Consider the following 27003-nt stretch of genomic DNA (forward strand, 5'->3'; position numbering starts at 1 on the left):
AACATTTTTTTAGAACTGAAAATACTAAGATACTTTAAATCTCTTCGAGCATTAGTGACAGCAAATATATTTACATGAAGTCTTACCTAATTACATAGGAATTAAATTTGCTGTTTGCTAGGTTATAAAATGAAAGAAGCAAAGGATAGAAAAAAATGTAAACAAATTTAGTTTTTTTAGAAGTGGATTATGCATCTATGGAAGTCTGATGCTGAAAAAGAGAGAAAGAAACACTGTTTACACAGTGAAATATAATGCTTAAAACCAGTATTCAAAGCTCTTTAGAACTTGACAAAAAATTTTCAACCTTTTTTTATTTCTTTATATACAAATTGTTGTTCAGATTAAGCTGCTCTTTCTGGAATTCCTGAAATTTGCCAGGTGTGTTCTGTTTGCCATGTCCATGCTGTTCTCTCTGTCAGGAGTATCGCCCTTCTCCACTCCTCTCAGCTTTCTCTTGTTTAAATTTTATTCTTTCTTCAAGCACACTTTATCTATCTTCGTAAGCCAGTCACAACCCACCGGAATCTGTCTTTTTTTTTTTTTTTTTTTAACTTATATGGTTCTTTTTTGTTTGTTTATATTACTTGTTTGGTATACACTATCTCATTGTATTTTATAATTTTATATATATTCTTTCTGCCTACCTAAATTCCATCTTTGTAAAGTATCTTTTTTATACTTCTGGCATCTAGCATAGTATCGTTACAAAGTAAATAGAAGTTTTATAAAATCATCGCACAAAGAAATATTCTTATGATTAGGATTTCTGATAAGATTGGCAGTAATATAAACTAACGTGATTTTTCTAATATCGTAAAATGAAATGTGAGAACATCTAGAAAATCTAAATAACTCAGTGAATCATTATTTTTCAGAAGATCAGTATTTGAGTTTTTAAAATTATGCATGGGTAAAAGATTTATTCAAAATTCTAAAGATAGACCAATGGATTAATGTAACAGTACAAAAAGTTTACTGACATGATTTCAGACTCTACATTGCAAAGTAATCTTTAAGATTTGATTAGCAATAAATGACAACTTATTGAATTTTGGGCATAGTATCAAATATGAATATTCACAATTATCTAAAAAGGCCATTTTAAAATACTTCTACCTTTTCTAACTGGATTTTCTTCATATACTTGAAGCAAAACAGCATATTACAATAGATTGAATGCTATAAGAATTTGTCTTCTATTAGCCAAACGTTAAAAGAAATTTATAATCATGTAAAACAAAGCCATTCTTCTCACTTAATTTGAAAAAATATGTATAGATAATTGTCATTTTAAAATGTTAGGAATGTTTAATATGTAATGGGTTTATTTTTTAATGAATAAATATTTTTTAAATTTCTGTTTTAATTTCTAATATGATAAGTATTAATATGTCTATAACTAACATAAACAAAAGTTCTTAGGAATCTTCAGTAATTTTTAAAGTTGTAAAAGGGTCCTATGAGCAAAAAGTTTAGGAATTGCTGATCTGGTCAATATTCTTGGTTCCTCTAAGCAGATTACATCTGTCTCTTTCCATCAAGTAGTGAATAAGTATTTAAAAGACCTCCAGAAAAGGCGACTGTATATTCTCTTTTAGTCATCAGATTGGACTACTTTTTTTATTTGGCCTGATGCATTATACTTAACTTTAGACTTATATTTTTACTTTATTCTTAATTTTCAACTTCAGCCTAAAGTGTTTAGGTGTTTTCTTTTTTCTCTTTCCTTAATTGTTTGGAGATTAGTGGCTCATAATTTCTTTATTAAAGCCTTTAATATCCTATACTAGAATCAGAAAATACTTTATCGCTCTTCTAAGAATAAGCAATTCTAATTTCTTTAATCTGTGTGTATTCTTATGTTTTTCAAAATTAATTCAGATAGTGCAGAGAAAATTACAGATCAGATTATTTTAAATGTTAGTTGCTTTTGGAATTAAGAAATTACTCTTAAAATTATATCATGCAGAATAAGGATAAATAGCATTTACTTATCAATATTAAGTAAAATAGCAACTCTATTTTAATTATTTGTGTTCTGTATTGCTTCAAATATTTTATTACATTTAACCTTGTTAAATTTTCTAACAGTTTTATGGCAATTATTTTCTCATGCTGCTTCATATAATCTGGGGTATCTGCCAGATAGCTTCAGTATAGCCCCTGGCTCAGTTTGGCTAGATTCCTAACACATGACATATATAGGTAGACCTAGGTGCACATACCTAGTTAAGGACGTAGCAGCCATTAAGTAAAGCACCTGTTTGGATTAAGGCCTTGATTTTATCTCCATTTCCTTTAGCTTTATGGTTCCCGCAACAGCAGTCATAACTTTCTTCTCTTCATAGGCAGAACATGGTAAAAGAAAAGTAGTTTATAGTTTAGCAGCTAGTTTGCAGCCATATCTCTCTGAACCCCAATGCTGTGTATTTACATTATACCACACCACAGTGCCTCTTTCAGGGGAAACTAAATCTGTATTCATAAATCGTTACTACTTAATGTAGCAAAAAGACTGTTAGACTTTGGAGTCAGCATGTTCTAGTTTGGATATACAGTTCATAAATTGTATCTTCTTGGGAAAGTCATGTATAAAATGGAGATTATAATACTTATTCCTTAGATTTTATAGAACAGCTTCTTTTGCTTCTTTAGAAATAAAAGGGGCCTGACTTTTGGTGTAAATAAAATATAAAAGTTTTATTAGAGCATATAATAACATCAAGCTTTGAGAATTAAAAGTTTCCACTTATTGATTTCAATTTTTTTGCTCTTATATTTTAGGAGTTAATTAAGTTCTTTTAAATGGAGTGAAATGTAGTCCTCCTCTCGCAACCTCCCTTGCTTGCAGACCCCATTAGGACAGAGACTTAATCTGTTTTCTTTATAATATGCCTCACTTCTAGAATAGTACCTGGCAAATGATGACTGCTCAATAAATATTTGCTGCATAAAAGAGAAGATCTAAGAGGAACTGAAGGCCTTTGTATATGTTTAGTCACTGTGAATATGAGTGTTATGGCAAGAAATTGAGGCTCTGGGAGTGAAGGCTATTATTTTGGAGGGAGCTCAGTTGAGTATGAGGTGATAGTGAAATAGGCAAGAGAAAGGGGCCTAGAAGAATTTAGAATAGGGTGATAGAGCATTAAGAATGGGTGATAGAGCATTAAGAATTATCACAGAAGTAATGGAAGCCCTTTGAGAGAAACCATAATTCTGCCACCACTGCCTATCATTTGGATTCTGATAATGTTTTACAATATATAAAATGTATTCACAGAAACCATTGAAAGATAAATGGCTTTGAGAGTGGATGTGCTCTCTAAAAGAAGGGAATGTTTATGTAGAAGAAAATGGATTCAGGAACTGAATTTGCTTACAATAAGGGAGTAGGAAGTGGAACCATCATTATGAGTAAAAGAGAAATTATACTAAAAAAAATTTAAGAGGCATATTGAAAAGGTGTGTAGAGAAGGAAACAAAGATAACAGAAAGGTCAAGATGTGAATGAATAGTCAGCAATTTCAAGACAAAAGCAAAAATTAAAGACAATGATGAATTTAGCTCTTAGGAAATTCCTAGTGATATGAGCGTGCACATTCAGGGCCGTCATAGGAATAGAGTCATATTGAAGTGGAGAGTGAATGTAGAAGAAATAGAGGTAGCAGTTATAAACTAGCCATTTCAGAATTAACAGTGAAAGAATCTAGAAGAACAGATGGCTTGTGGATGGGTTATTAGAGTCAAATGAAAAGGATTTTTTTTTCCAGATTAGTGTTTTCTTACTTCATTCACCTTCCCACCAATTATCTTCTGTACCCGTTTTAGAATTAACCTTATAAGCAAATAGTAAAATACACTTCATAATTATTGACATAGTTACAGAAAAGGGACTGTCTAAAACTTGTACATCAATTACATATTTACTCTTTTATTTGTACATTCATATAAATTAAGGTAGATTCTACTTTTGAATTTAAATAGATGGTAGAAAAATAGTAATGTGAATTAATGAAATTAGAATATCCAGCCTTATAGTTTTAGCACAGAATGTTTATGAAGATATGGTACTATGCCCAATAAATCTGAAATCTTTCCGGAGTATGTATAAAGAAACTATTTTAGTAGTTTAATTTTAGAATAATAAACTTTGTTTGATTTGATCAATCAGAATCTGGTAGATTGGATATGAGAATATTTACAAAGTTATCTCAATGTCTCTTCCCTACGTTGGGGAAGATCTGGGTGGTGGAGGGAGAGGTAGTGATAGGTATTCATGTGCCTTGACATCCTCCCAACTTGCATTAAATTTCATGGTGATTAGAACCTGAGGTCTCCTGAACAAACTAAAAGAGAGAATAAATGGTATATTGGAAATGAGGATAGGAAAGGCTAGATAAATGTGGTTGCACAGAATCTTACAGAATCTGAATTATTTTTAATTTTTTTATAAATTAAATTTTGAAGAAAATGAAATCTTTTTTGTTATTAATAATAAATGCCTCTTGGAAGAGTTTCATCTTGAACACTTTTTTTTTTTTTTTTCTATTCTTTTTTCCTGAATTATAGGAAAGAAGTGGGATAACTGGGCAGACAAAAGAGGGGCGGAGGCTGCATTTTGGAAGGGAGGAGGAAGCCCTGACAAATGAAGGGAGAGGACCCTGGCCAGGTCCCTGTGTCCCACTCTCAAAAGAGAAAAAGGGAGAGCAGCAGAAGGTGGGGAAGTTGGGATAAAGGTCCTGGGGATATAAAGTTGAAGAAGGAATCTCTTGAAGGAAGAAGGACCAGTCTTCGTGGAAATGTGAGGGCTTCTGGGCCAGAAGAAGACAAAAGGGAAGGAAAGTCAGGGGTTGGACAGTCTCTGAGAAGCCCAGTGGTTGGGAGTAGGATAGAGCAGAGGAAGAGGGATCATCTCAGAAGAGTGGAGAGGGGGCTAAGGGTGGTTGGTTCCTGAACACATTTTTAAGAGTATAGTTTTAATTTTAGTTATTCATTATAATCTGCTATAATTCAACCATTATAAACACAGAGAAATATAATTGGGAATTTTACCATCAGTTGTTGACATAGGGAAAATATTATATATATATATATTTTTTTAACTGTTAAGCAACACGATTATATAAACAAATAAAAATACCCATATTTCTCTCTTTTAAACAGGTTATAATTATTCTGTGTTCCCTTCTAATTTTAGCTATAAACATTCATAGACTTTTAAATGACTTTATAATTTTCTGCTGTATCGTATACCATGATTTATGTTTCCTGTTTAAGTGATTACAGATTTTTTTATTCAAAATAATACTGTACTAAATATGATTATTCCTATCGATTTTTATTTCTTTTAAGTTATTTTCTTTTTTGATAAATTTCCAGAAGTAGGTTTACTTGGACAAAGGATATGAACCATATATTAGTTGTTAATGAGCTATTATGTAATTTACCCAGGATCACACAGCTAAAAAGAGACAGAACTGGGATGAGAGCCTGGCAGTCTGTACTAGATACCATATTTTTGACCAGCCTACTACCCTGCTGGCTTGAGAGATCCAGAGTGGTATCTTAAGAGATCTCCACTGCCACATCACTGATCTATATCGTAAAAATAATATGCATTCAGTTCATCTATCAAAATTATAGTAAGAATCTGCCATGTATCTGACACTGTATTGGGGATTCAAAAAAGAACAGGATATAGACTCTGCCTTAGAAGCCTATAAACTGAGAGAAGCCAACAGATAGGTAAGAAAGTGCTCTGATACTGTGTGATCAGTTTGTAGTTAGGATGCTTTGTGAAGACAAGGAAAGGAGTAGCCAAAGTCAACTGGAGGAGGAAACCTAGTGCAAACAGTCTTCTAGATGGGGTTGGGTTTGCTTAGGTGATCTGGGTCAGTTCCTAGGAAACCAAATAGCAGAGCAAACAATGAAGAACCTACACATATATTTCAGGAATCAGAAAGCCATAAAGGCTACGTGAGAATGAAGAGAAAATATGCAGTTAGGGCTTTCTGAGCAAATTTTACTGAAACTTGAGACCTAGGCTAAAAGACAGGCCTTGGAAGTTAAATTATGACTGAATAAAGATTGAGAACTCCAGAAAGATTTACCTTTCAGGAGATATATGTGTACATTTGAAGTGGAGTGAGAAGTGGATGAGACCTGAGACAATAAAGAGGTTACCCTAAATTGTGAAACTCAGAGATGTTAATCTTATCTTCCTCCTATAAACATATCTTACATTCCAAAGGATAAGAACCCAGAGTCTGGCCCTAGGACAGTTCATTTACACTGAAGGATATTTTCTCCTCTATCTCTAGAGGGGAGGAGGGCTGCTATACTAGGCCTCTAAGAGTCTTATTTTGGGGTTCCTTTCTGTTTTTACTTGCTCTTGCTGCTCTAACAAATTACCACAAACTTAATGACTTAAAACAACATGAATTTATTATCTTAATGTTCTAGAGATTGAAAGTCTGAAGTAGTTCTACTGGACTACACTCAAGATGTTGGCAGGGCTGCATTCCTTCTGGAGGCTCTAGGGTAGAATCCCTCACATTTTCCAACTTCCAAAAGCTGCTTGCATTTTTTTGCTTGTAGTCCCTCCCTCCATCAATAAGGGGAGCAGCATAGAATTTTCCAATCTCTCTCTGAGTCTAATCTTCCTCTCTTCCTCTTGTAAGGACTTGCGAGTACATTGGGCCCACCCTGATAATCCAGGATTATTTCCCCATGTCAATAACCTTAACTTAATCACAGCTACCAAGTCCCTTTTACCATGTAAGATAACATATTTCTAGCTTCCAGGGATTAAGATATGGGCCTCTTTGGGGTGGGGAGCCTTATTCTGCCACCATACTCACCTACAGTGCAGACCTCAGTACATGTAGGATGACGTCTGATCTGGCTCTGATTGTTGTCCCAGTGGGCAGAGTTGGGTATGAAGAACTGGCATGGTTATTATACATAATAATAATTCATTTGTTCCTGCTCCAGAGACCTCATGTCTACTTTCAAGACAATTCAAATAAATGTAGATGCTGAAAACCTAATAGGCTTTGAAGGGCTATACTGCTGAGCTGTCTGGAGTATCAAATAAGAACAGGAGAGATCCAGGGCTGTTATAAAAGTTGCCTGGGACCTTCTACTGCCTTAAGACCTCTTACTAAGCCTTTTCTCATAACAGCTTTCCAGCCAGGCTGACTCATTCAAATTGAAGAGCCCGTGCTAGTTCCTTTATTACCAAGTATTTTGGGGTTTTTTTTTATTGTTTTTCTGTCAGAGCCATGTGTTGTAAACTGAACTAATCTAAAAGCAACCCATATGAAACTAGGACCTGGGGTTTGGCTCTGCTCCCTTCTCGTATGCTGTCCTGGAATTGGACATAGTCCAGTGCTGGTGATATCAGCCCTCCACAGTAAATATTGGCACTGTCTTCGGATATGGGACTTATATGCCCATTTCATAGTGCATTTGTGTTTCTTTTCGTATAAGCTGACTGTATTATAGCAGGTTTTCCCAACTCATTTTCCAGTATCCTATTATAGCCACTGAATTGGCTCAACCATTAATCCTATGACCCTAGCTCGAGGCTACATTAAGAGCTAGGCACAACTCTCAAGTCTGGGTTTGGCAGTAGTTCAGATAGCTAACCTACACTATATTGGTAAAGGCTACTCCCTTGGAATTGGATTTTGGTCTTCTGGAACTAACCACAATTGACTCCTCTCAAAAAAGACCATACTGTGTAAATAAATGCTTTATCATTTCAAAGGTTAGCTGATGTGTTTCAGGTAGAGAAATTTTTCCGAGATTTAAATTTTAGTTCTAGGCTTATGCATTACTTGTTTATTACTTGTGTGCTTATATTAATTATTACCATTCTTTTAAATAAATATGTACTCAAGAGAAATGGAGCAGAGCAATAAAGAAAAAAGTTGGTGTGGAATGTTCAATACTGTACCTAAGGCATTTATGTTATTGACATTATGTTATTGACATATTTCTGTTTCTTTTCTTCCTCCCCCCTTCCTTTTCTCATCTTCCTTTTTTCTTCACTTATTCATCTTCCTTCCTGTCCCTTTTTTTCCCTTCCTATCTCTTATTAGCAAGTACTATAAAAATATTCAACCTTGTTTTTCTTAGTATTATTGTTCTAGAATGGAGCTTTATATAACTATAAGAATTAGTCATTCAGCCTGTTGTTTCACAATAGAAATACTTCAATAGAAATTGTTTTAACAGCTTAGAAGGAGTTTATCTTTTAAATTTGTTATCTTCTATGTATTTTTATTTGAAAGTAGGAAAAAATTGGTTTTTATCCTTCTTTTTCTTTACCATTTCAGGACTTTTCTCTTTGGTAGAGATGGAAATCCAAATAAACGGAATGTGCACAATGAAACATCTATGCATTTGTTGTGTATGGGACCTCAAATTATGATATCTGAAGGAGCCCTCCATCCTCGCTTAGCACGCCCCGTGGAAGATGATTTCAGAAGAGCAGATTGTCTGCAGATGATCTTAAGATGGAAAGGAGCAAAACTTGATCAAGGCGAATATGAGAGAGCAGCTATTGATGCTGTTGATAACAAAAAAAACACACCCCTCCATTATGCTGCTGCCTCAGGGATGAAAACCTGTGTAGAGGTAAAACTTTTTTTTTTAATATTCTACATGATAAAATTTGTGGCTTGGTGATATCTAATAATCAGTGTTTGTTTTGCTTATTTTAGTTCATTTGACTAATCATTTTTGTCCCTTTTGTGGTTCTCAAAGAATTTTAAATAAAGTCATTCTCTTACTGGAAAGATTAAAAACAAACCTAGAATTAAATAGCCAACCTTGGGGATAAAACTGTCAACAATTAAAAATTTGCTAACATCCTTAAAAGATAATGGTCATCAGTTTAACGCTATCATATTGAGAATAATAGTTTTAGTAGAGATATGTTCTACTTTATTGCTGATTTTTAGTAACCAGAGTATAAAATTTATGCCTATTGGATATGGCAAATCTTGGCAAGTGACTTATAGTTATATATCTAGAATTGTTCAGTTTCCTAAGCAAACGGTAAATACTAGTGAATACATTTATTGGGGCCTTTTTAAAAAACGTGTAATTTTAAAATGTGCTTTTTTCTATTTAATCTATATTAAAGAGCTGAATATTTGAAATTTTCCATATATATATATTTCATATGCATACAATATATCTAATAACAGACTTAGATAAAATCAACCATATAATATAGGATCTTAAGTTAAGGAATCATTATTATACATCCAATTGAACAGGTTTTTCTCAGCTACATTCATGTCAATTCATACATAACCTAATGAAGTTCTTTTGTATAGATATATTTAAATATAAGTAGAGAGCACTATAAATTGGATTGCAGTGCATCAACATTACCAAAAATGTGGACCTTTATGGAAAAGTAATGATCCTAATCAGATTAAAATATATATCTGAAAATTTAGTATTTCTTTAATGTTATTCATGTATATATACTTTATACTTCTAAATTGATAAATATACAAAAAATATGAACATCTTTCATTTTCTTACTCATGTTGAGATTACAATCACTTACATGATTTCTTTAGCAGTATATCTTGTGTTAATTCTTTTCACTTCTGTAATCTTTCTGAGTTTATCCTTCATTTGCTGCTATTTCTGATACTTGTTAATCTTTTAGTCTTTGTTATTTCATCTCTTGGCTTTGTGTCACCTTTGCCCAGTAGTTAGTGACAGTCATTAATTCGAAACATTTTTTAAGCAGTGCTTTCTAACATTGATTTACATACAGTGTGGAGGAAGAATGTCCTAGGATTTTGAGGGGCAGGGTGTGTATTGGCAGAATCCCTGAGGCTTTTATATAAGCCCTTTTGTTTATTGTTCTGTGCCCACCTCTTATGATAGAATCTCTGCTCTAGTGACTCACCGATATTGATGGGACTGCATCATATTTCTTAGGCGAGTTAAAAGTAGAAAATAGGTTATTCTTGATAGTAGTAATAATGCTCTTAAATTGCTGCTTTTATATCTTTCAAAAATTCTCTATAAACATTGCTTTAGTTATTGTTGACTTTGAAGTATATTTACAGTGATATCCTTATTAAATTATTTTTACCAGCATTGTTTTTTGCTCAGAAATTAGCGCCAGGTTTATTCTGAACTGTCTGACAGGCTTACTGATTTGCTTGGTGTGAATGTATATGTATGTTTTAACTTTTCGATCTATCAGTATATGACATTACATAAACCATGCCTTTGGATGACGGTTTTCATTTTTCTGTTTGCAGAAGACCATTTTCATTTTAGCTTAACATAAAACATCCCAGATAGAGGCCTATAATACCTTGGTTGCGTTTATTCCAGTTTTCATCAACAAATTTCAGCATGTCATTTTACTCATATAAAGCTATCTTCAATCTCATATATATTTGACTCTACACTTCCTCAGCCTTAGGCCTCGATTGACTTTGATAATGTTTACTGTTAATTAAACTAGAAGAGTTTCCCAGGAAAGTATATGGTAACTAATTTCCAAAGGCCTTATTGTGTTTTTTAGTACTAGTGTAAAATACATACATTTAAAAAATAGCTTAGTAAATAATTGTACTTCTTAAGAGTATTAGCCTCTAGGCATCTCCGTGCTGTGTTGTGCTCCTTTGATGAGCTGGAAAGGTTTAGAGTTCTCTCATAAAGTTTACTATCATAAGAAGTTTAAACATATTTTTCCTAAACTACTGATTTGTCTATATTTTTAGGTTTTGGCCATATGAACAATAATTACAATAACTAATTATATAATGTTTTCTGATTTTCATAGTGCTCATTGTACTAAGCATAATATAAAGGGTTTGGGTTGAGTGAAAGAGTGCTGTCATATATTTATTATTTTTTTCATAAAACTAAGAGCATAGTATGGTTGAAAGAGTACTAGTTTCTAGTCTTGATTCTCACAGTGACTGTCATAGGACCTTTAGTGAGTCAGTCACTCAACCTCTTTGAAATTATCTACTCCCAATCGTTAAGAGGAAACTATTACGATTTTTTCAAAGACCCCTTTTAGCATTAATTTTCTGTTTTCTGTTATTACAGTAAAATATATCCCATTTCAGAGTCTAGCCCTTAAGGTTAAATTGATTATTTTATTCATAGTTGAAGCCAAGCTGTTTTTTTTTTAATTCGTAAGAACTTATATCGGTGGAATATGTCTTCTCTAGTTTCTGAAAATGTTTTTCTCTTTGGATGTTCTTTTAAGGACAGAGTTGATAAAATCATTAGTTGATAATTTCACATGTCTTTAACAATTTAAAGTTTCCCGTGGCTCATTATTTTGAACCATAGAGGTGAAATATTTACTTTAAAACTTCCCTTCTCTCTATAATATTTGTGTTCCATAGTAAGATACACACACACACACTCACATGCGCACGCACACGCAAGGAACATAATATAAAAATCTCTTACTTATAGAGCTCTGGTAACTTCCAGTGTGACAGTATCAGTGGCTATTCATAAGATATTGCAGTGCAATAGGTAGCCCTGATATTCCTCGTGCTATATTGCTTCCTACTTGACTGCATTATGTGGATGTTTCAACATTCTCTCAAATTCAGCATTTCCAAAACTGTACTCGGACTTCTTTACTCACTAACTCTTCCTCTTGTCTGCCCTGTTTCTAATGATACTACCATTATCCCGTGGTACCTGGACTTACCTTGGACTGGTTTTTATTTTGTTGTTTGTTTTGTTTTATAGTTTTTGTTTATTTATTTATTTTTACATCAAACTCATGCCACTCATTTGCAGAATAGAGCTCTTTCTTGTCTCTTTTGGTCAGCTCCTCTTTTTTATCTCTTCTGGCCACTCTCTAACACCAGTTGCTTGTATTGAACCCTCACTTTGGTGTAGTCTTCAGAACTTCCTAAAGTGTAAAAATCTGGAGTTTCCCAAATATTTATCATTCAAAATTATTTATGAGATAAAAGTTATTCAAAGAGGAATAGACTGCAATTGTTTGAAAATTGGAAATGTTTGTATGTTAAACATTTCTTAAGGAATGAAGCCCTTCTAATTTTTTCATGTTTCAAAGAATCGTTCCAAGGATCTGCAAACTTTTTTCTGTGACAACCTAGATAGTAAATATTTTAGGCAATTGCTCAACTCTGCTCTATGGCTGAAAGCAGCCATAAATAATACGTAAACAAATGAGCATGGCAGTGTTCCAATAAAACTTTGTTTATGGACATTCCCATGTGAATTTCTTATAATTTTCAAATATCATGAAATACTCTTTTGATTTATTTCAACTATTTAAAAATATAAAAACAGGTTTTAGTTCTTTGCCTGTAGAGAAATAGGCAGCAGGATGGATTTGACCTATGGCACGAGTGGACCACTGCATTATACAGAGAGTTGGGGGAAGAAAGCAAAGATGATTCCACACTTCAGAAGCTTATTTTAAAAAAAAAATACACACACACACACACACACATATAAACATTATTAATAGGTAGCAGGTCCTATATGCTTTAATTATACAAAGAACTAAAAATACACTATGTAATGGATGCCTGGTGCACAAAAACGGAACTCCTTTAACAGATAAATTGTACAAGAATTTAACACAATAAGCAATACACTTTTTTCTTAGTTATTGAGAGTTTTTCTGGTTTGGAATAGAGATGAGCTTTGGAGAGGAATGGTGGGTTAGGTCTCTTAGCCTGGCCAGATGAAAATTCAGTAACTCTCTCCTTTTGGCGGATTCCCTAGAGTAAGCCTAGTCATTAGACCTCATTTTATTTATATTAGTGCTGCACTTGTCATAGTGATCATTAAGTGGTTGATGTGACAGAGGCTTTTGTTTTTAATAGTGCCTCACTCTGTGTGAAAAACATTTTTTTAATGAGTATTATCTTAGATATTGCCTATGCACCCCTGTAATACTTGCTTATTCACAGCTTTAAGTGTAGCTGTTTATTGTCAGATCAAATAGAGGTCACTAGAAAATCAAAGGTGCTAAGTCACACTTTTCCCCTTTACAGCCACAGGGCCTATTTGACACTTTGGTAGCTGTCAGAGCATTTCCCACTTCATTGAAAAGCCATAAAAACCATTCACAGCTCAGACCGAAGAGTTTTACCTAATTATATTATGTTTTTAGCACCTGGAGTTTTAAAACTGTGAAAAGAATACACAATTTATAGTCCCAGCTCAGCAACTGAGTGACTTTGTCTCTCTGAGCCTGTTTTCTAATTTTTTCCCCCTCTTTAATCCCCACGCTACTTCCACCCCTGACCTATGGATGTTGCCGTTTCCTCTTAAGAACTGGATCTCTGAAGGAGGGTGTCCCACACCGCTCGCCCTGGGGCCTGCTGCGCCCTGGGGGCAGCGCACCTGCGATATGGTCGGAGGCTCCACCTGGGGTGCAAACTCAGGACCTTCTGCAGGCAAAGCAGACGTGCTAACCACTACCCTATGGGGCTACTCCCGTTTTTTAATTTTTAATGAAGAAAGATATGACCTCATTATTGCATCCCAATATTATAATGCTAAGTGCCATATTAATCATTTAGGCAGTAACTGTGATAGGCATTGAAAGGAAGGAAATATCATTTTAGTTTTACTTATCCTGGAAGATTTCATGGGTAGTAGGTTTGAGTGGATATAATTTCAGTTTAAGTATTTGGAAGAGGCTACTCAAAATGTGGCCCTCAGACCTGTAGCACCAGTTAGTACTGAGAACTTGTTATATATATAAATTTTGGGGTCCAGCAGACCTCCAGATTCCAAATCAGAATCTCTGGGGGTAGGCTCCAGGAATGTTTTAAGCAAGTGGTCTGGTTATTCATTTGCATGTTACGGTTTGAAAAGTACCGGTCTAGGTCTCAAACATATGCAGATTTAAGTATTTTGCATAAGTATGATAAGACATCATTTAACGTGAAGATAGAGGCCATAACAAGTAGAAAAAACTAAATTACAAGGTCGAGAATTTGGGATTTATTTATAGAAAATTGAATCATTGAAAATTTTTGATTGGAGAAGTACTATTAGGAAAACAAATAGAGTAAAATTAGCCTAATGGTTGTAATGTAAGACAGATTTGAATGGGGTACTTCTAAAGCAGTGTTCCTTTTTTCTTTTTTTTTTTAACGCCTGCAGCACCTGGTATTCCTAGGTGGTCTCCCATCCAAGTACTAACCAGGACCGGCCATAACAAGTAGAAAAAACTAAATTACAAGGTCGAGAATTTGGGATTTATTTATAGAAAATTGAATCATTGAAAATTTTTGATTGGAGAAGTACTATTAGGAAAACAAATAGAGTAAAATTAGCCTAATGGTTGTAATGTAAGACAGATTTGAATGGGGTACTTCTAAAGCAGTGTTCCTTTTTTCTTTTTTTTTTTTTTAACGCCTGCAGCACCTGGTATTCCTAGGTGGTCTCCCATCCAAGTACTAACCAGGACGGACCCTGCTTAGCTTCCAAGATCAGACATAAAACAGTGTTTCTTCAGCTCTTGCTTCACAAAGAATGATCTCATCATCAGTCATTTGGGAACTTGTTGGGAATCTCAGGCATCTCAGGCCCCATCCCAGACCAGCTGAATCAGAATCTGTAGTCTAACAAGATCCTAGGGTGATTCACATCCACAGTAGAGTTCGAGAAGCCTTGGCTTAGAGCATAGTCTGTGGGGCACTTACAATGGAATCACCTGTAAAAAGTGCATGCATCTAATCCCCACTTGCCAATATGCCGTCAGGCTACCCAGGTGATTCCTACACAGTTTGAAAACCTTTGTGTTGAAACTGCGGTTCTAACCATGGCTGCACAAATATCCCATAGACTACACCTCAGACCAATAAATTGGAATTTCTCAGGGTGGACCCCAGAAACTAGTATTTTAAACTTCTCTACATGATTTTAGTTTGCAGCCAAAGCTAAAAACCAATGAACTAGAGATAATGATAGGAATTAGAAGATTATTGCACTAATTCTGGTGTGAACTGATAGAAAGCCTGGATTTGTGTGGTGTATTGGAGATGGAAAGAATGAGGCAGATGCAAGAGACATTGTGAAGCATTTGGTGGCTTGATCATTTGCTAAAGGAAGCAAGGGAGAAAAAGATTAAAAATGATGGAGACTTAAAATGTTAATATTAACAATGGTGAGCTATCTTTGGATGACATAATTTTCTCTCATTTTTCCACATGTTTTATAACAATCTGCTACCATAATATATAATTAGAATAAAATAAATTAACTTTGTTTTTAAGTAAAATGAGCATGGTTTTGAACCTGGGACTTTGACATTTAAAAAATGAGATGAGGTGAAGGAATTGATTGGAAGGAAAGAATGTATTGAGTTTTCATTTAGAAGGATGGAGATTGAGATCTTAGATTATCCACTTGAAATGGTATTCAGGCTACTGAAAATTAGGACTGGCAGTAAAGAATATAGATTTAGAATTGAGTGTTATCTGCATAGAGTCGATAACTAAGAAGAAAGATAAGGAGATAAGGTATGGATGAGAAATCCAAGGATAGGACTTTAGATTATAGGTAAAATTATATCATTAAAGTCACAGCATCAATTTGGAGAATGCCTGTGTGTAAAGGGAGAGATAATAAGAAGTAGCCTATGAAGGAAACAGAAAAGGCAGAGATGAGAACCAAGATAATACAATGTCAAGGATGCCAAAAGAATAATTTCAAGGAGAAGGGGTAGTCAGTCATGTGACATGCTACAGAAAGGTAAAGGAATTAGAAGACTGAGAAAGGCTGTTATATTTGAGAGGTATTAATGACTGCCAGGGATATTGTTTTAGTCAGAGTAGAAGTCAGATTATTGGGAGTAATTGAGTCATTTGCTGAGGAAGTGGAGAGATAGTGGGTGTCAGTCACTAATTTCAGAAATATGGCTCAGCAAGAAATGAAAGTTTTAGGGAAGTAACTAGAAGGATGACAGAAGCATCAGGACCCAGTAGAGAGAGTGAAGGTAGAGGGAGTAATGAAGTGCTCAAAGTCATATAAGAAACAGAGATGATGAGATGATAATTTTACAGCTATAACAGATTTTAAGAATCATCTTGTTTTTTACGTCTCTTCTGAAGATTATATAAGCCTCATTTTATAAATGGACCTGTGTAAACTGAGACTTAATGAGGTACCTGTCCAGAGTCACCAGCCATTTAGATTGTCGATCAAAGGGGTGGGAAGGATTTTTCTTGAATACTAGGGGCCAACCTATGCCTGTTCTTCTGGGATTATGAATGGAAAGGAAAGCAGAATAGATGAGTAAATGTGTTGAGATAGTGATAATTGGACGTTCCTTTTAAGGTAGAACATTTTATGTACCACCAAGTGTGCAAGGTAGGCTAAAAAATTCAAATAAATATGCAGTCCTCCTTACTTTAAGGTGAGGAAAACGATACTAGAATGCTTTGGTTTGAAGTATTTAAAAGCTCCCTCTTCAGAACCAGATGTAATTCCCTATTATGTAAGAGCAAAACACCTTACTTTATGCAGCGGTAATTTAACATATATCTCCACCTAATACATCTTTCACTTACTGGTGTTCCTAACCTTATATACCAAAGGTCAGCAACCTGAAGAGTATTCCTCTTATGTAAGGCAGCCTTGCTGTTAGCTAGCTTCTTTGCCAAAGGTAGCATACATGCAGATTATTCTTGTCAAGACTGATGCTACAAACATGGACCCTCAGTTCAGTCACTGATTGAGTTTCTCTATAGGTGCCAGCGGTAGCAGTGAGATATAGGTCTTTGTGGTCAAACTAATTTGAGGAGTCCCTGTGAAGACAGATCTCATCCAAGTTCTAAAAATGGTCAGCAGTGACTCTCAACAATGACTTCTCACACATCTCCTTCTCTACTAGGCACTCATTTTCTTTAAACTCAAAAATGCAGTCTACACTCTGGTATATCCTTATAAGAAGGTTCCCCTTACCAATATTCTGGAATGGCACAACCTCTTAAATTTTGTCTTTGCTTTTGTTAAAAATTGGGGCGTTAAGTTCAAGATAATTTTATTTGCTAATATTTAGAATCTCTTCTATGGTGATATCTGTTGTGAAAGTAAATCAAATTATGGCTTCGAAAGCTATCCTACTGTGCACTTCTGTGACTCTGAATAAAGAACTAGGGAATAAAGTCAACAATCTTAGTTCTGTAGCAGTCAGAAGCAAATAGTTTATTTGTGTTTAGGTAGTAGATAACCTGGGGAAACAGAAAGGCTAAAAACAGAAATAGACTCTGCAATAGGTACAATAAGTCTGTGGACTTACTAAAAGTCCCCAGTATTGAGTAGATTAGGTAATATAAACATATCAAATTCTGTAACCACATAGGTCCTACTCTAGTGTCATTACTTCTCAAACTTTTATGTGCATAAGAATCTCCTATAGATCAGAATCAGATTCTGATTCAGAGTCCTGGAGTGGGAGGGGATTGTGTAGCGATGCTGAGATTCTACATTTTTAGCAAACTCTCAGGTGATGCTACTGGTCCCTACCACACCTTGACTAAAGAAGATTCTAGATGGTAAATAGCAGCCAATATGACCTTGCCCTCAGGCTCTAGAAGGTAGCTGCAACAGTGACTGCTTAGAGCTATGCTTAGCAAATTTTTTTCTGTATAGGGCCAGACGTAAAGGGCAAATATTTTAAGCCTTGTGACCACAAGTCTATGATTCATATTCTTGATTTGTTTGCTTGTTTTTACAACTTAAAAGAGCAAGAAGCTTAAGTCATATCCATTGGGTCTGTCAGGTTAACTCATGGCTTCTAGATCTAACATTGATATGTCCCTTATTTTGTTGGGCATCTTGCGATGACTGTAGAGGAACCATAAGGATTCCAGTTCCAAAAGCAATGAAGAAACTTTATGGGATGATCTGTGTGTTTGTTGGAGGGAAGGGAAATAAAATTATTGGAAGAAAATGAAAAGAAGCTACCTTTTTGATTAACTCTTAAGAAAATGAAAATCTCTAAAAAGTATTCACATTTAGGTTATAAATAAGAGTCTGAGCAGAACTTTATGGTGGACCCAGTATGCATTTGACTTCTTTAATTTATGTGATCGTCCTATTTTATATGTTGGTATAATATCCAGTCACAGTTAAGAACTCTGTCAAACTTTTGACTGGATCCCAGTTCTACTGCTTACTAGTTGGGTAACTTTGGTCAAGTTACTTAACTTTCTGAGACATCATAATATCCCTGTCATATGGGTTGTTAATATTAAATGAATATGTGTATTTGAAGTGCTTAGCATAGCGTTGGCACTTAGGAAACACTTAATAAATGTTGCTGTTACTATGTTATTATGGTCATGACTGAATCCTATAAAAGAAACAGCTCCATGACTAACTGTCAGGCTGTCCTTTAGGGGTCTCCTAGATTATAGCCCTCATGGTATTCATGTCCTTCTTAATGTCTCTGCAGACAGAATGGGGAAACTTGAACCTACAGCCTTAAAGAAACAACATATAACTTCTGAAAAACCAGCAGAAACCTCAATAGTGAACAAATTAAGTTACTGTTCCTTGTATTTTTATGGTGGAATTTCTTTGAGTGAAATTGCACCTTTAAAGATTGAGAAACTATTTGGTAGAGCATCTTCCCAATTTGGCTATTGGTAATATTCCTATCACTTATTTTGAGGAGTATTGAAAATAGTTTTTCTTCAGTGACTTGCTCATCTCAATTTCATTTCAGTGTTTGACTGGATAATGAATAATACAAATGAAAATTTTTGTCTGCCATCCAATTTTTGTCAGGACATCCAAGTTTTAGCAGTTAAACTAACAGTATCAGCAGTGTCCTTCTTGTTTAAGAAAAGTTTCTAGAAATTTATAAAAGTTAGTATTGAATAACTATATTTTTTTTAATTTTTAAGACTTTATTTTTGGATTGGACAGAATGCTTAAGAATTTTTTTTTTTAAGTTTAAAAAATTTGTGTTGTTGTCATTGTTGTTCTTTTTAACCAAAGGAAGTCATCTAAATGACTGATAAACAAGAATTGCTAATCTTAACATCAGAAGCAGTTGGTATCTAAATAACTTTTATTGTCATTTTAAGTATACACTATTGCATTTTTGTTGTGCTTTATTATATTTTTAATTTTTTAAAATATGTAGTATGAAAATAACTTATTTAAATCTGTGTTTGCAAGTTTTTGAAAAAATCTTTTTTAGCTTTTAGTGAAACATGGAGGAGACTTGTTTGCTGAGAATGAGAATAAAGATACTCCTTGTGATTGTGCTGAAAAGCAACACCACAAAGATTTGGCCCTCAATCTGGAATCTCAAATGGTATTTTCACGAGATCCTGAAGCTGAAGAAATAGAAGCTGAATATGCTGCATTAGACAAACGTGAGGTAAGTTGTTTTTTTTTTAATAAAAAAAATACATAAATTTTATATTAAATTGTTTTGCTTTTTTAAAGCTCAGTTCATGTGGTCTTTTTTGCAATATGCTAAATATCCTGTCATGTACATAGCTGTAAGAATAAAACTACATCCAGAAACCCTGGAGATGTTTCTAACTTATGAGAGTATGTTTATTTACATATAAATAGAGATACTGTTGTGTGATATGAATCTTAACTTTTCCTACTGATCTAAGACTCCAGTCTTCCTGTTTCTCAGTCTCTTCCTGTCTTCTTTCCCCCCTAGCTTTATTGAAGTATAATAAACAATTAGTTGCTCATATTTACATTATACAATGCAATGAGTTTTTTTTCAATTATAGTTGGCATACAATAATATATTCGTTTCACTTGTACAGCATAGTGATTAGTGATCTGTATAACTCACAAAGTGGTCACCTCACTAGATCTAGTACCCTCTCTTCCACATTATATATTTTTTACATTATTGACTATTTTCCTTATGCTTCCCTTTATATCTCCATGACTGTTTTGTATCTATCCATTTGTACTTCTTAATCCCTTTGCCCTTTTCCCCATCCTCCCACCCCTCTCACATCCAGTAGCCCTCAAAATATTCTCTGTATCTATGAGTTTGTTTCCGTTTTTGTTGTTGTTATTATTTATTTTGTTCTTTAGTTTTCCACACGTATGTGAAATCATGTGGTATTTGTCTTTCTCTATTTGACTTACTTCATTCAGCACAGTACTCTCTAGGTCCATCAAGGCAACATCTTTTTCCTCCCCTTCCTTTTAGTCTGTGTGTGTCTTTTAATCTGAAGTGAGTCTCTTGTAGGCAGCATATGTAGGGGTCTTGTTTTCTTATCCATTCAGCTTCCCTGTCTTTTGTTTGGAGCACTTAACTGTTTTCCATTTGAGGCACTTGTTGATAAATATGTAGTTATTACCATTCTTTATTCATGATTTTGATATATGTTTTTTCTTCTTAAAGAAGTCCTTCCAACAATTCTTGTAATACTAGCTTGGTGTTGGTGAATTCCTTTAGCTTATTTTTGTCTAGGAAACTCTTTATCTTTTGACTCTAAATGATAGCTTTGCTGGATAAAGTATTCTCGGTTGTAGATCTTCTTGAGTTTTCAACACTTTGAATACTTTGTGTAAAGTTTCTTTTGAGAAATCAGTCACCATCTCCCTGTTTTCTGGATTGCTCTTATGAACAAACATGCTTTGATGACTCCTATCTTAAACCAAAACAACAAAACAATCTTTCCATTGACCACTCCTCCCCAGCCCTGTTGATCTTCAGTTAGGGCCCCATATCTCTGATCTTCATGTAAGAAAAACAAAACTTAATAGTTGTGTACACATACCGACTTCCTCACTTTTAGTTTACTCTTCAGCCCATTGCAGTGTGAATTTCTTCCTTTCTACTATGGTATAATTGAACTTGTCATGGGCATCAAGAATCACCATGTTTCCAAATCCAGTAGGTACGTTTTTCTCCTCATCTTAACTTGAATTCCTCACCAGCCCTTGGCACAATGACCACTGCCTTCTTAATGAAACACACTTCTCATGGCTTCAGGGACATCGTTTTCTGGTTTTCTTTTGTCTTCCTGTCTCAGTAAACATTACATCAACTCACTGAGTTGTTCAAGCATAAATATGACTTTCATTCTTGATTCCCCACTTCTCCTTACATTCAAACAATCTTGGAATCTTGTCAGCGTTACTTCCAAAAATATAACCTAAATAAATTTACTCCTCCCAGTCTCTACTTCTACCTCCCTAGGACCTTGTCACCCTCACTTATCTGAGCTACTTTGTACCTGGTGTCCTTTTTTCTATTCTGGTTTCCTTAGAATCCGTCTTGTATACAGAAGCCAGAGTGACATTTTACAACTTAGATTATATCACTTAAATTACTTAGTGGCTTTTCATTATACTTAGAATAAAATCCAAACTACTTGCTCAGATATAAGACCTTATGTGGTCTGGCTACTACCTGCCTCTTCAACATTATTTCAGACTTTTTTCCCAGCACACTTTGCTTTAATTATAATCCCTAGACTACACAAAGGCTTTTGCATTTGCTGTTTCCTATGTCTGAAATCTCCCAGTTTTTCTCTTGACTGTCTCATTTCACTTTTTCAAACAGGCATTCTTGAATCATTCTTTCTAAAATAGGTCCCTCTCCTTCTATTATTCTTTACCATAATATCCTATTTATCTTTCATAGCACTTCTCACTGTAATTATTTTATGTATTTGTTTACTTGTTTATTGCTTTTCTCGCCTATTAGATTGTCATCTCCGTGAGGGCCTGAACCATAACTGCCTTATTTATCAGAGTATTTTCAGTGTCTGACACAGATGCACAGTGAACATCCATATATTTCTTCAATAAAAAATTATAAAACAATAAAATTTTTCCTCCTGAAATGAGTCTGATTAGATGATCAGTGCTAACTTGATTCTAAAAGAAATTATGCTATTGTTTGTGTTAAATCTATTGTTTGTTTTATTTTTCCCATGAATATCCAGCAGTTTTTGAGCTACTATACTATCCAGATGAGGAAATGAGTGAGTTTCTTGGAATTAAAAGATTTACATTTCTTTACCTTTTGTGTTTCTTTAGTTAGGTTATTTTATAGGAATGCTTATTCAGATTTAAGTACACAGAGAATGAGGGTTGATGTCCTAAGCAATTTTCATGAAGTTTTTGACTCTAGATAGTAACCTTGAATGACAAATATGCCCTCTTCTTTTTTTCAATTGAGACAGATAAACCAGAAAATAGTTGAAACAAAGTAAGCTGAACCTGATTCTTCTGCTTCAAGTCTAAGCATCTCTCTCTGCTATACTGCCTATCTTTTGACAACTCATGATCTTGAATCAGACATAGAAATTATAATGTAATACTTGATATAATTTAGTCAGAAGATATGTGAACAATAATATCCTAGAAATATTGTTGATTTGATTAAATCGAAAGACATGACTATTTAGATTTTTTCTCCAAGATACTATCTTAATTTATAATTAAATAAAAAAATAATGGTACTCATTATCAATAGATTTAACATCTAAATGAACTTAGTATAACTATAATAAACATATTAAGCTAAAAAACTTGCAGAACAGTTTGACACTATATAGAAAAAAGTGGTATGTATTAGAAGAAGATTGAAGTATACTAAAATGATAATTGTGCATAGGGGTGATTTTCTTTACTATTATTACTTTCTCTATTCATACATTTCTTAAAATTTACCATTAATATTTATTGCTAAAAAATTTAAAAACTTTCTTCTTTCCTGACTTTACTCCTTAGTGGTAAGTTTCTTGTGTGTGCTACCAGGCTTAAGCAAACATATGCATATAGAATTTTCAGTGCAAAAGTAAGATCATATAGTACATTGATTCAGTTAAAATATTTTTTTATATTATCATTATATCATGAACATCTTTCCCAAGTCAGAGCGTATGATCTACATATTTTAACCACTTACCTATTGATGAACATTGAAAAAAAGTAGATATTTTTGTCATTTAAAACAAGGCTAAAGTGAATATTTATTTGTCTACTTATTACATATATATCTTTATGTATATTACATATATATCATTATCGTGATTAAAAACATTCTGGATTCTGAAACCAGACTAACTGGCTTCATACCTTACGATGGTCCCCACAACTTACTATGGGACCTTGAACAGGTTACTTAATCTCTCTGCTGCTTTAGTTTCATCTTTCTTAAACTGGAAATAATAATGGTCCCTACTTGATAGGGTAGCGATCCTTAAATGAGTTAATACATATAAATGCTTAGAATAGTGCCTGGCTCATTATAAGTGTTATCTAAGAGTATGTTGTTATAATCATGATCATCATTTATATATACATTTTAAAGTATATTTCCTATAAATTTGTAGAAATTGGCTTGATGGATCACGAGAGAGATGCATTTTAAACTTTAATAGAACCTGTTAAATTGTCCTAAAATATTATATCAATTTATTTTTCTTCAAGTAACATTTTAGAGATTCTTTTCCTCACATTCTTGCTAGCATTGGATATTATCAGTGTTTTTATTGTTGCCATTTTGGACAAATAAATTGCACCTGTTTGAATTTATGTTTTTGATTTTTCTGTGACTTGATTGTTCATTTGCATTTTTCTATAGATTGTTTGTGTTTTCTTAATGCTTTCTGAGAGAACTTTGCATATTTTTCCATAACCCAGGTTTTTCACTTTTAGAATATTCAGAGATGTAAATTTTTTTTTTCTTTTATGGCTTCTGAACTTGTGACATGCTAATATTATAATCATATGGACCTATATTTTTTTAGTTTTCTAGTTTTAGTTTTAATCCATATTGGATTTGTTTTTGTCTACTATTTTATAGTAAGCAATACTTTCATGATGAGTGCTTATACACAAATATTTGTCAGAGCACTATTTACAATAGCCAAAAGTTGAAAACAACCCAAAAATGTTTATCAGCAGATAAATGGATAAATAAAATGTGAGATATACACACAATGGAATGTTACACAGCCATAAAAAGAACTGAATTACTAATACATGCTACAAATATGGACCCTGATCAACTTTTGGATTATTCTGCCTATCCTAGTAATTTTACATGGCCTGCTATATAATTGTATTAAGCTACATAATTAGGTACTTTTTAAAACTTATTTTCCCAAGGTGAAGTGCTTATTTTAGCATAGTTTTTAATTCAGTTAATGATCTGGGTAGTGTATAATATTATATTTCTAGAATTTCTTCTTGACATTTTAATTTAGTTCTTTCTTCCAGGTGATTAGTTTATGAATGGGTTAAATCCGCTTCTTCATTCCATCATTCAATAAAACTTTGAGTGACTGCTCTGCCAGATACTGTTTTAGGAGCTTAGAGATACAATGAGGAACAAAGATAAGCCCTGCCTTTTAGGTGCTTATATTCAAGCATGAAGAGAGAGAGACACAAACACAAATAGGTTTAAAATGTAAATGAACACAATTTCTGAGAGTGGTAACTGCCACAAAAAAATAAAAACAAGGTGATGTATTAATATGTGATGGCTAGGAGCAATGTGTTCAATTTCTTGAAATCCCCAAAGAAAGAAAAGAAACTAGTAGAGGACAGGCTCTGTAGGAGTAGATTGTATGACTTCATCTGGCTAAATGAAGGAAAAACTGAGCAATGTGCTACTGCTATGAAAGTCATCTAAAGAATACCTTTGCCCCCTCCCCAGTTTATATCTCAGGAAGGCTCAAGGCTCTTTTTCCTGTAGGGAACCCATATGCTGGACTTTGCCTTAGTTGGCTGCCCTACTTAGCATAAGTTTCAACCTGCTGTGCCAGAGCAGCTGCTGTCCTCTTAAGCCAAAGTACAGATAGCCTAATCTTGATCCCCAGGCTAGATAGAACAGCTAACTAAGTAAAGAGCGGGGAAACTGAAAGGAAGGGAAGGGTCCAAGAATCCTGAAGACGTTTCTCTAGCTGTTCTTTTCCCTCCTCTCTCCCAGGCTCAGCTCATGGATCAGCTAATGAGAGATCTGTATTAAGAGGAATTAAAGTATACTCTCCTTTCCCTGAGTTTCTTAACTTCTAAAATTTTAACAATTAGCAATATATTTGAGTAAATAAGTACTTATTTTTTCATTTTTTAACAATGAACATATTTTAACTATGTAATCAGGGGGAAAGCTATTTTCATTGTGGAAAAAAGTAAGAACATACATCTTTCATAACTCCTTCTTCATAGTCTTTTTCTAAAACAGTTTTTGAAGATTCTATCACTATACATGGTATCAAAGTGGTTCAATTTGTATGTTGGGTTGTTTCACATTTCTCTAGTGGTATTTTGGTAGCAGTAGTATATACTAATGCAAAAGAGGCACTTTCATACTGTCTCATTTTAAATTACTTTTTTTTTCTTTGTATTGGTACTGACTGCTTTGAAGGTTACTGCTAGTTTTTATTTAATCTGAAAATAGAAGCAGTTTATCTGTGCAACGGTAAAGAGAAAGGCACCTTCATTTTAATCCTTCCTGCATAAGAGAGGGATAGTGCTCACTTGGGACTGAGCAATGTATTGAAATGCTTTACATGACCTAATTGTAGTTCTGTTGCAGAGATTTGAAGTGCATATGCTATGTGTTCATGAAGGCAGTATATCTTTCTCCTTCAAGAACTATATTTCTTCCAGTATAACCTATTTAAGTTTAAAACTGCATTTTAAAAAACTTAAATTTGCAGATTGCTTTATATTATCCCTTTCTTAATGTATCTAAAACCAAATCTTGTTTTGCTCAACATAAATGAGGTAGAATGATGACTAATCTGAGAAAAGAACATTTGGGAAATAATACCAGGAAATATACAGTTGTCACCACTGGGAACATCAAGAAATATTCACTCTCATTACTGATTCAGTAGAGGTAAATGGAGTCCCAAGTCTGAACTAGGAACACATTTTCTAGAAGCAGTTTTATACATAGTGTATGATTTCTATACTTGAGTGAATACTACAAATTTAACTATAAAATGGACTTCTTAGTTTTTTGCAGGGGGAAATGTGGTTCGTAAATTAGCTTAAAAGCAAATTGTACATGATGATTTGGGGGCCTTTTTAAACAGTAGTTTGAATTAAACTGCAATTTTTTTTCTTTTGTAGTTAATGGTATCCTATATAGAATAGGTTAAATTTTTATTTCTTTTTCTACTTAAGTTCATGTGATACCTATATATGTAGAGATTCATGGCAGTATATCTGAATGCATACCTAGGTGCTCTAGGCTGTTAATGCAGTGTGATATGAAATATATTTAATGTAAGTCTTCACCTTCAGACTGATTGTGTGCTCTACCACTGTTGAAAACTCTTTTTTAAGATCCCCAGTGACTTTTTGTATTTTTTAATTAATTTTGTTCTGCAAAACATGTTTTTTTAATAAAAAGAAGCAGAATGAAAATTTTAAATGTTCATTATTCTACCACTTAGAAGTAATCCTTATAACATTGTACAAGATCACATTCCACTTTTCATCATTGGGATTGATATTGTAAATTTTATATCCTGTAGGGTTTTTTCCCCCCTTAACACTTCTTAATATTTACAGACTTATCATGGAAATGATTTCTAATGACTGCTAACTATTCTGATCTGTAGATGTCGTATAACTACCTTAATGTATATTTGGGTTTACTTATATTTTGTCACTTTTATAATGAACATTGCAAATGACCAATATTATCCACATTTATGATTTTATCTTAGTATAAATTCCTACAAGTAATATTATTGGGTCAAAAGATGAATGTTTTAAAGCCTCATGATACATGCTTGGTTGTTAAATGATATACCAATTTTTATTTTACCCAGAGTGTATCAGAGGGCCATCTCACTGCAACCTTACCAATATTGTATTGGCCTTTTTTTTTTAAAACCTTGGCCACTTTGCTATATATTACATATAATACAGTTTTTATGTTTAAATCTTGACATATTTATGCAGTCAAGTCTGTCAGTCTTTTCTGTCATTAATATACTCTTATATATGCATTTT

The 27003-nt window shown here is 33.7% G+C and overlaps 1 protein-coding gene across 5 annotated transcripts in view; it reads left to right on the forward strand.

Annotated features, from left to right (window-relative positions):
* The window catches only part of ANKIB1 (ankyrin repeat and IBR domain containing 1), a 112082-nt gene that overhangs the window by 37021 nt on the left and 48058 nt on the right, over window positions 1–27003 (forward strand). For all 5 annotated transcript variants that reach the window (XM_006911890.3, XM_015589439.2, XM_006911889.3 and 2 more), the window contains 2 exons: window positions 8346–8646; window positions 19229–19411. In XM_006911890.3, coding sequence (XP_006911952.1) covers window positions 8346–8646; window positions 19229–19411 — 484 coding nt within the window. The remainder of the gene's footprint in view (window positions 1–8345; window positions 8647–19228; window positions 19412–27003) is intronic.

The sequence above is a fragment of the Pteropus alecto genome, unplaced genomic scaffold, assembly GCF_000325575.1.
Source record: "Pteropus alecto unplaced genomic scaffold, ASM32557v1 scaffold21, whole genome shotgun sequence".
Classification (NCBI taxonomy): domain Eukaryota; kingdom Metazoa; phylum Chordata; class Mammalia; order Chiroptera; family Pteropodidae; genus Pteropus; species Pteropus alecto.